The 11,368-nt window shown below is 35.3% G+C and overlaps 1 protein-coding gene across 4 annotated transcripts; it reads right to left on the reverse strand.

The window, feature by feature from the left end:
- Positions 1-1,242: 1,242 nt before the first annotated feature.
- On the reverse strand, positions 1,243-8,691 carry LOC122085995 (peptide chain release factor PrfB3, chloroplastic-like). Of its 4 annotated transcripts, XM_042654638.1 has the most exons (8): positions 8,355-8,690; positions 6,683-6,900; positions 6,130-6,330; positions 5,171-5,383; positions 3,996-4,179; positions 3,373-3,520; positions 1,855-1,908; positions 1,243-1,622 (listed from the first exon to the last, which is right to left on the reverse strand). In XM_042654638.1, the coding sequence occupies exons 1-7, from the start codon at positions 8,506-8,508 to the stop codon at positions 1,878-1,880; spliced, it is 1,149 nt and encodes a 382-aa protein (XP_042510572.1). In that variant the 5' UTR covers positions 8,509-8,690; the 3' UTR covers positions 1,243-1,622; positions 1,855-1,877. The 4 variants fall into 4 exon arrangements, with proteins under 4 accessions (XP_042510572.1, XP_042510571.1, XP_042510574.1 ...); XM_042654637.1 differs by lacking the exon at positions 1,855-1,908 and having other exon boundaries at positions 1,243-1,630; positions 8,355-8,691; XM_042654640.1 differs by lacking the exon at positions 1,855-1,908.
- Between the last annotated feature and the right edge of the window lie 2,677 nt (positions 8,692-11,368).

The raw sequence follows: 11,368 nt of genomic DNA on the forward strand, positions 1-11,368 counted from the left end.
ATGCATGTCAATACATAGAAGGATATTTGTATTTTAAATGGGATTATGCTTCGAAATTTAACTTTTAGTTAATCCAAACTATGAATTCTCTATCCAACAGTCAAAATGGAAACTCCATCTCTCCGCATGAAAATCTTTTACTGAGCGTGCAAGAACTCTTTTTTTTTTTAGGAGCTTGAATCTATTCAACAAGAGACAATGCCAATCTTAATTCTTCACCTAATAAGTAATTGGTCATGGAATAATAGTATATAAATATGGAATATGGAAACCAGTTGAATCCTCAGACATTTACTATCAGAGATATCTAAGGGTTTATTGTTGGAGAACTACTGGTAATTTGTGTGGCTCTCATTAGAGTCCATATCTATATGGATATCAATATATAGGTGGCTACACTGTTCTCCAATCAACTAAACCACCCAACAAGGAGGCAAGGTCCTTTTCTTTTTCTTGGGTTACTTTCATGATCACTCCAAGATGCATCTCATGCCCTATATTACCTTCCACCTTTCTTAGAAAATAAAGACACAAATTATGAGGCATCTGTGGATCCCAAGACTGCAAGTCCCACAATCCATGGAAACCAAAAAGATCTTTGCCTAGGATTCCTTCTTTTGGTAATGATTAGATTATAGTTCACCAAAACATAGAAGGGACTGTTCTATGAATTGCTTGCTTGGTATCACATGGTAAGAAAGTGAACTTTTTTTTTTGTCGATTTTTATTTGTTGAGCACAAGCACTTGATTGGGTTGGTTTAGATCTGTGGCTAATGGGTGGTTGTGATTTCTCGAGTTGCATATGATGTCAGTCCTTGTTCTGAGGGCAATTCAATGAAAAAACCCCAAGGGGTAGTCAAGTTGGTAATGGTAAGGGACATTCGCCTCAAGAAGTGTATGATTCTGAATTCAACTCCTATTATCTTCTTGAGGCTACTCATACGGGAGTGTTTAATGCTTTTCACTACTTTCAATAAAAGTTGAATAATTCTCATTTAACCCTGGTCCATTCAGTTGTAGGGTTGGTATGGGCCTACGGAGTTAATTAAGCCGAAGGCTTAGAAACCCATCATTAGCCCAAGCCAAAATAAGAAAGGATTCAATGAAAGAAGCTGTGCAAAGAAAAAAGTTGCATTTTTTTGTTTTGTTGAACAAAATGAAATTAGGGAATAAGATGCTGCATGATCGCATGGCTCTTCCACCTTGACATAGGAGTATGCAAAAATTACTATCCGTTCCTATAAAATAAAAAAATTCATTCATATTGATTCCTTGTGTGTGCTCTCATTAGCCCTGGCACTAATGCAAGGACCACATGGCTACGCAATGTTCTTTTTTCCCTAAAATATATTAGCTAAATAAAACCAACTACATCCTTAATTATAAGGGATCGATAAATGCTTCTCAATCTCCGCTTTACAATCCCATTTATAGATAATCAAAACATCTAACTCATATTTTATAATAACATATATCAGCTCAAAAGATTTCATTGGTTCAAAGGTTTCCAACGAAAAGTTTTTCCACAGCTAGCCTCTACTTTTCGTCTACATAAGCCAATTAGCCACCTCTTGATTTTCCATCCATACTTCAGTTGTGATCACCTTTGTTCCTTTGCAACCTACAAAACTTTACTACAATGTAAATCCATTATTGAAGTGTTCTAGCCGTTGTACATGTTTTGAGTATGGTTAGTTTCTCTATATATCATATATACTCAAAAAAGAAAAATGAAAAATCACTATATATTTAGGGAGCCAAAATTATGAGGCTCGGCCAGATGGATTTTTTGATATCACATTAGAGGAGCGTGATTTGCAGATTAATTCAGATATCCGGAGGGAGTTGCTTACCTAGTAGGGATGTAAACAGATAATTAAAAATCCGAATTCGATTCGCATCCATATCTGGTCAGAAGGTATTCAAATCCAAATTCAAATAATTTGGCACATAATATATCCGATTCGAATAAATATCAAATAATAATAAAAAAGTTAACAAACTAATGATCTTAAGAGTTTTTGAAGATTTGTCAGGTTGTAAAGAATGAGGAAAAGAGCTAATACAATTAAGAAATATGGATTGAGACTGAATCGTTTCCGCCTAGGGGATGAATGTCAGAATTCAAGAAGTCAAGCATATAAATGGATAGTCGAAAATCCTGGATTGATTCACATCTATATCCGGTCAGGGGATACCTAAATCCGATCACATCCAATCCATATTCAATCTCTTTACATCTCTATTAACTAATGATCGGTACCATGATGAAAGCATATGTACTAATGTTAATTTCTAATACCCCCCAACCCATCCAACTCAAAAAAAAGTTCAAAAATCAAAGGTTTGACAACACCACCATTAGCAAGTAAATTTTAAGCCTTAAAAAAACTTTTTATTTTTGGTAGATAATAGAATATATCAAATTGAATTTTGGGCAACAAAGACATTGTCAGATACAATACTAAACCTCGAATTGGTATTAAAACACTTAAATTATATATCTGTAGAAATTCAAAAATGATCATTTGATCTTGTTCATGTTCAACCAAGGGAAATTAAATAAGAAAACTATGCACATCAACTACCTTGATCGATTCAAATTTGGCTTTGTTTTAAGGATCGAATCAAATTCTAAAATATTAATTTCCTGAAAATTGAGAAGTTATGGAATGGTTAATCCCTTAATTCTTTGATATTTGGAATAGACTAGCATTTGGTTTTTGTTCAATCTAGACGGGTGTAGGGGCAGAGTACCATTGAAATCCTCAAATATGTTACATTTTTTTCAATAGATAAGGTTAGAAACATAGTTGTCACAACATCTAGGCAACCAAAGGTGTCAAAGGGGGCCTAGACGCAAGCTGAAATCAAGGTGCCTGGATGCCTAGGTGATGTCTTTACACTATTAGTGCAGTAAAAGAATGTAGGAACTACTTGGGACCTTTCTTTCCACCCCACCTCTCTGGTTTTTTTATTGTTTTTATCCTTAGTTGATAAATGAGGTCATTTTATTTCCAAAAATAGAAAAGACAAAGCTCCATTTGCAAAGAAAAGACGGAGAACATCAGAAACCTACTTAAATAGGTTTGGATTCTCCTTTAGTACTTGTACAGAAACTGAGAAAAGCCGGCAAAAAGAACTGTGATTTGAATTATAAATAAATAAAAAATAAATCAGAAACTAATCTCTAGTTTTAAAAGTTATACAAATAAACTAGCTAATACAGTTTAGACTATCTTGCTTGATGTCTAATACCAATATGAGCTCCAATAAGAGGTTCAATATTACCATCCAAAATAGAATTCAAGTTGGGCAGCTGGATGCCAGTTTTTACATCTTGAACTAACTTATACGGGTGAAAAACATACCTTCGGGTCTCTTGATGCCACAAACCATCAATGGAATCTCTCTTGATGTTCTTCACATTGGAGACTCCCTGCTCCATCGCAATCACAAGAAGTTTGGCTTTCAGACGGTTTAGGGCCTTGATTTTATTCGCAAAGTGGCTCCTTTCACCTGCATATCAAGAAAACACTTTACATATGTGATGGAACAAAAAAACATGAAGAAACTAGATAAAGCACAATAGTAAGAAGTTGGATATGTAAATATGGCTTAAAGTTCCTTTATGCAACAATTTTATTTTTTCTGCGTTTTACCTTCTTTTGTCAAAAATTAATAACTAGGGGGTAGAGGTGAAATAAATAAGGGCCCCGCAAGAGGCAAAGTAAGGATAACCAAGAAAGAAAAATATCAAATAATTTATCAAAAGGAGACAGCTGTTCAAGATTTCCAAACAAATCTTCCTAATTTTTCATGCACATGTTCTCTTCCCCTTTTACATCTCTTCTCTGTTCCACTACTCTACTTTGGAAACCTAAATGATAATTGAGGTAACATCTTGGAAAGAAGCCTGGGTATGAGGTCAAAACAGCAAGCTAATATAGAGTTTCACACCATAGAAATCATCATAGTAAGTTCAAGATAATACCTGAAGATTGGACTCTGATGCCCGTTGGAATATGTCGAATGCTAACAGCGAGTTCAGTTTGGCAAATAAGCTTCTCTTCTCCGCTACGTGAGAGTGATGAGATTAACAAATCTTTATCATCTACTTCCAGGTCAGATGTTTTATGAAGGAAAAGGGGAATAACATCTACTCTGGCCAAGCTAGTCTGCAAGAAATTATTATCAGGAAGGAGGGATAAAAGAAAATCCACAAGATCTACATCAGCAAGACTGTAAAAACCAAAATGAAATGGCCAATTTGTCCATTCAGATGCACTGAAATGTTCTCCACACGAAAAAAGAAAAATGCAGAGGCAAGCTAAATATTTAGTCTTCAAATGTTTATTGAATATGAAAAGGTAGCAAATCTGCTCTATATCATATAAATTGGAACTTCGGACAAAAAATTAGTAAGACCCAGCAACTATTTACTTGATATCTTTTATGCATAATTTTGAGTTCCCAGTATGCTATAATTTAGCAAATATGCATGTACTTTCAGTTGTCATCTAATCAACGCCCTTCTCTTCTAAATTCATGTAGGTATTCACCCCAGCTATACATTGCATCAGCTACTTAAGATCAAATTTTGTAAAGCATAAGCTCTAAAGTCATCTATGGCCTTCGTGTTATCTCATTAGGCTTTCAGAATGCACCACGTTGCTTCCTCTCACTAATGCAACTACTAATTCCAGTGAATGCAATCATTTCTCTCTCTATCCTTTGCGATGGTGCCATTCATCCATCAGAACATCCCCATGTTGGCTGCACTTATGTGGGAACTGATTCCTCATTGCCCCAAATGCATCACCACATACAGCTTTTATGTCATTGCCTCAATCTGTATGCATTTCATTATCCATGTTTCATTATTTACTAGAAAAGATCATTTCAATGTTAGCCAGCTTAAACTTCGCCTGTCAATGTGATTCCAAACATTGAGATTAAATCAGGCAAAGCACAAACTTTACCTTGGATGATTAGTCTGAAACTAGTTACAGGATTTGATTGACCTCTAACAGTATCAACAGCCCATTTGGCCTCAAGCACAATGATTGCAGTGGTTTGGCAAAAATTAGTTCAGGGATGGAGGAAAGAGGAGTCTGCAGCCCAACTGCTAGACCATCTTCAAGATTAAAAAAAAAAAAATTAACATACCTCGCACAGAAGAGATATATCATGAAAAATTCCAACCATCCGGTGTATGCCTCTCTCTCCACAAAGAAATCCATAAGCATATTCATATTCAAACTCAACAATTGCAGACTTTATGCCCCCATCTTTGGCAGGATATTTCTCAACTACCCTTCCTTTGTGACCATGCTTTTTAGCCCATTGGGTATACATTTTTAGAAGTCGTTCTGCCCATACCTGGAATTGATTTTGCAATATTGTGCATCAGAACAAAAATGACTAACACACACACAAACACAAACACACACCCACACAAACATGCGCCTGTACACAAACACATACCCACGCACACATGCATACGCGCACACAAAGACAAAAGAAAGGGAAATAAGAAACTCTGTTGAATAGGTTTGCAAATTAACCGACTCATTTCAACATAAAACCAGCTTTATCCAGTTCTCAAATTTTCAAATTCACTCTATATTAAGGAATGGATAAAAGTATGCTTGTGTGTAAGGACTTAAGTGTATACTTAAATGAAAAATTTGGTGACGCATGAGCAAGCCTGTCCACAATGGTGAAGAGCATATTTCACACATGAAGGACCCAAGTTACTTGACAAAGAGTTCAAACATGGAGTATTTGACTAGGTCAATAGATGTCATGGTTAAGCAGGTAACAATATACACCACAAAAGGCATCTAATTTGTTTTCACAGTGAGGATCTAAATACTAATATCTAATACTAGAATCAAAAGAAAGTCCATAGCATGAATAGTGAATGAATAATAAATGAACAGGACAAGAGAAAAAATGGATTCTTTCCTCCATATAAACAACAAATAGCCTAAGCCAAAAGATGGTTAGGACTCGGATCATACACAGGAAAATGGGGATCATCAAACAAATATTTAAATCTTTAAACCAGAGTTTTCTTCAGTGCCATAATGTTTAAATGAACAGGTAAAACATGCTTTGCAAACCTCAGGGTAGACACCTTTAGGTCCAGCTTGAATAGTGACACAAGCCCCTTCCATGTCATATGGTCCACAAAGAAGCTTGGACATCTCATACCGATCCAGGAACTTGCTCATATCTACAGAGGCGCTATATGCTTGCTTGAAAAGCCTGGAGTTTATGGCATCCATCTCTGCTAGCTGTGTGATCAGTTTGGCTTCTTCGGCCTGCAAAGAATAGCATTACAGTCAAATAGAGGACTATGATATGCCATCTATAACTTCACTGCAAAGAAACATTACAGGTCCTAGTACCAGACTCGAAGATTGACTTGACCAAACTTCCTACATAAATCTTTAAAGAAAAACATAGAAATTATTCCTAAACAACAAATATGCTAGCAAAAAGTGAGTTTTACATTCCTTCCAAAATATACAGCTATCAAGGTAATTCTAACATGTGCATGAGTGAGTCTGTTTGCGAATAAATATGTATTTGAGTCAGTATTAAACTGCTTCTTAACTGCATTGCCTCTTCTTCTAATTAAAATTTACATATATAAACTCTGTAGGACAGCACCTTGTATCGCACATCTCTAAGAGCATCCACCACTCTGGTACTATCAGCTAGCTCAAAAAGAATTTCGTTTGATTTAGTGAGGTCATCCCAAAGGTTATATTCACGAATCATCTCTTCCTGCTTGATTTGTCTTGCTTCTTCCGACTCCAGTGCTGTTGATGCCAAAACTTCAGCACGAAGGACTGCATCTTCAATCTTCTTTCTTAATGAAAACAACCCTGGAAATATCCAAAGTGGAAAGAAAATTATTTTAACGGTCCAAGCAAGAAATATAGAAACATTGTGTAATTTTGCAAAAATTACAAACCAAACTAAATCATGGGGTGGAAAAAAGAAAATATATACTGCATATAAAATAGTTCTTTTTTATCCAGCATTAAAACTTTTCTATAAGTATACTTATTTTTCTTCCACCTCCTGCTGTCTCAGTAAGTTTTCAATTTTATAAGTAAGTTTGTCATTTGAACAGTGGTCATTCATGTTGTTGCAGAGAAGGCACTCCTGGCCTCTAAAAATGCTTTATTTCTAATATAGTGTAGCTGCATCAAAGATTTATTAATCTCAAGTCAATCGCTCTCACTTCTTGCTTACCATGTAAACTAGTTGATCTACTCACTACACATGTTCATCTCCAAATTTTGTCAAAGATATGATTGTGGATCAGAATCAGAGGAAAATATTAAACCAGACTAATAAATTTAGTCTAGATTTTCTTATATTCTATGTTTTTCACATACATTTCCACTATACCTATTCTGTTTATTTTCTCCTGCCTACATATTCTCTACTGCTTTCCTTATCCATATGAAGCTAGCATATATCTATTTTAGTGCAGATCCGTTCTGTCAGAATACAAAATCTTTGGCCCAATTTGCATCATTAATTGTATAAGACTAAACAAAAATACTACAATAGCCAAGCCATTCCACACACCAAGATCACTGATATGCCTTCTGACACCAAAGTAAAATCTATATTTCACAAATCCTCTATTGACACAGGAAAAACTTTATTCGTTTGACATTCAAAATTCAGGAATTTTAGCTTTAACTATCTGAATAAACAACCCTACTCATAGAAAATGCCGCTAAAACAATAAAGTTGACCATTTAACCAGCCACTCACCCCACTGAATCTTTTTTCACATCACATTGTTATCACTCTTCTCCTAACTCTATAATATAATCCAAGACTACATTTTCCTAAACAGTACCATAGTGAAGCTCACAAGAAAATGCAACCTAATTACGATATTTTTTCAGCCCATATACTGGAGTTCTCATTACCTCATTCTATGAATGACAAGAAATGCCATCTAATCAATCCCATATAAAGATCCACTTCACCGCCCCCCCAACCCAAAAAAAAAAAAAAAAAAACCACTCTTATTTCGAAATAGACAATAGAAAACAATCTAAATCTTTTAGTCGGTCTATAACAAAATTTGAACTGAAAAAAAAGAGAAAAGGAACGCCAGTGCTTGTGGGGTTTCTTCTCTGTCTTGGGTATCTGGGTTCAATCCATTTCAAATAAGTAAAGACCCAAACTGGGTTCCCCTGATATTCATGTAAAAATTTCAAATTGGGAAGCTCAAAAGAACAAGAAGAAAAAATTAAACCAAAAGTAACAGTTTAGGTTATATAATCATCGCAGAGAGAGAAAGAGGACATACCCACTTCTTTATAGACCTTGTCCTTGTCCTCCATTGACTGAGAAGCTCGAATAGTTGAAGGAACAACTTGAGACTGCACTCTTTTTAAAGCTCCCCAGTTCAACCGTAATGGAGTTGCAGTAGCTCTTCCCACAGTCATCCCTTCGACTACCATCTTTGGCTCCAAAAAATGAAAATACAAACCTTTCTTCTTCTTCACCTTGGCATAGCCGAAAATTAAGGGGTTTCCGATAATGTTTGCTCGAGCACCGAGGACTGTCTGTAATTTGTATACGTAATCTCTGTGTCTACCAAAATGAGGAAATATGTGGTGCACTGTGTGCCATAGAAACTGTTAGTGCACTCAGTTATAGATCATTGGGCTGGTGTAGAAACTCTGAACCATTCTTGTGAACTTGTGGTTTGCTGCCCATTACGGGTGTAATTTTGGCCCTAACAGAAGGAACTTGTCCTGGCCCATGCTGAGCCCGAATCTTATCTAACCCAGTTATGAGAATTTTATCTAACCCAGTTATGAGGGTTAATTCGGGTTAGATTGATTCAATCTTGACCAGGGTTGGTCTGCCTTGATTGAGACCTAAACTTAACCTGATCCGATTTTAACTTTTATCCATTATTGTATTTAGTAATAGTGTTCCTCTTTCCCTAGCCCATATCATGTGTTATACGAAGCGTTGCACAAGCTATGACTTCAATCCATATCATGTCTTACACAAGCCATATACTCTTACCTATTGAGCTAAGATAATCATTTTCTTTACATAGACTGACTTTGTGTCTCCTGTCATGTATTGTTATGAACTTTAGATACAGTAGCAATCATGAAGAATTGGACCAAAATTTGGCATGTACAGTTTAAGGGAGATGTAGTGATGCCAGGCGATTAAACGATCTATCTTATAGTAAATATAGACTTAACAATTGTGGTCCTTCGTAGAAAAAAAAAAAAAAAATACAAGATTAGCCAGGGTCAACAAGGCTCATGGCCAACCCAAAAAAAAAAAATTATGTGGAAGTTCTTAAGCGCCCTTCATGTTTGTAAGATGTTACTCCCCTTACATGTTGAAGGTCCAAAATGCCCTTCATTATATTTCTAGACATATCTATCCAAGAATAATAATAACACTATTCCTCGAGACATTACTCTTCACCTCTATGTGGAAGGTCCAAAATGCTCTTCAGTCTTACTATATTCCTTAAGACATATTACTCTTCCTATACGTTGAATGTCTGAAATGCCCTTCACTATATTCACTGACATCCATCCAAGCAAAATGGTGAAAAAATTTAAGGAAACTCAGTGTGTAAACCCCTTATTTTATCTTTTAATGTCATTTATTCTTGTCCAAAAAAAATTAAAAAAATCATTCTTCCCTAAAACTATCGTGTACCACTCGAAATTACACTTAAATCCACCCATAATTTGGAACCTTATGTTTTATACCACCCTAGTTTTCTAAAAATATCTAGTATGTCCCCTCTTTTGTAAACGAAATTACACTTAAATCTATTCTGTTAGAGGAAAAGCGTCAAGTGATGATGTGGTATGGACTTATAGTTAACAAAAACGAGAATGGCAAAAAAAGGGAAACGGATGGTATGGGTTTTAAACAGTAAAATTTTTTGAATGATACCGTCAAATAAACGGTAAAAAAACAAAACAAAGAACGGTAAAATCGGAAAATGGACGGTATGGGTTTTAAACGTGTAGATTTCAAACAAACAGGACTAAAAAAAGGTAGTGTACTCATATAAGTTAAGGAATTATTATGTGAATATCTGCATTTTTTTTTTTTTGGGTAGAGAATATCTGCATTTAATGTTCAAAACAACTACAATATCTAACATTAATGCCTATACATCCCATGTCTCATTATAAGTTTTAAGACATATCATTGAATGTCATCCAACACCAATTCTAAATTTATACACCACACATGCCCAAAGTCTTATTGAACAATGTGACTAGGTTATGGTGGTGTTAATTGTTGTCAACATAGTCAATACACTCTCGAAGTGATATATGTTCAGTTAGAGTTAGGAGTCATCACTTTAGAAATATTGTTCAGTAAATACGTCAGTTTATAGCTCAATTTCGGGGTCCGTGAATTGCATTTGTGTTGAAGGTTATAGCATAAAAAATATAGTCCATTGCATTAGCTTTAAGTTGGTGAAAGAATTAGGTCAATCAGAGTTCGGGAGAGAGATATATGGTCAATTAAGTAGACATTATGTTCAAAAATCAAGTCTTAAAAAACACCATAAAAACGGGAACGTATTTTAAACATGTTTAGAACGAAGAATGCTTGAAGTTTGCTGCTTTTTTAAGTATCTTTGGGAAGCATACGTTAAAACGTGTTTTAAATGGTAAAAAACAAAAACACGTTTTTGCTAATAGTGGGTATGGCTGTTATTTTCTGAATAATAAGTTTACCCATGCGAAAAAGTGAACTTACTGTTTTACCCTTCCATGTAAAAAACCCCTCAAATTGATCAACACTAAGTCAGTTTTTTTCTTCTTTTTTTTTTTTGATAATAGAAAGAAAAACATGCACAATACTATTGCATACTAGTTAAAGTTTATAGTGTCCATAGTAAGGGGTAAGTGGGTACTAGTGGCTGTAATGGCTAACTGATGCATAAATAGCACCACCTCAGCGTTCGGCTTTAGCTTAAACATATGATTAGGGTGGTTATTATATACAGACAAAAACATATAAAGGGTGCTTATGGGCGCTGAGGTGGGGTTAGAAAGATTCTCAAGTAGAAGCTTAAAAATTGGGTCATCAGTCGTCACTCGATACTTCATCGATCTTTCATCCACAGTCTTTGGCTTTCATCAACCCATGAAGGAGAGACCTTGCACTGGCTTCATTGTGGTGTCCTATCATCATATGATTGGCCATAAAGTAAATATAATTAGTATTGAAAAAGATGCCATAAGCCCACCCATACATATTGCCTCTTCCAGTCTTATGTATGGAACAGGCTAATATGTATTTTTCTTTTTTTTT

Source organism: Macadamia integrifolia, chromosome 8 (assembly GCF_013358625.1).
Source record: "Macadamia integrifolia cultivar HAES 741 chromosome 8, SCU_Mint_v3, whole genome shotgun sequence".
NCBI lineage: Eukaryota > Viridiplantae > Streptophyta > Magnoliopsida > Proteales > Proteaceae > Macadamia > Macadamia integrifolia.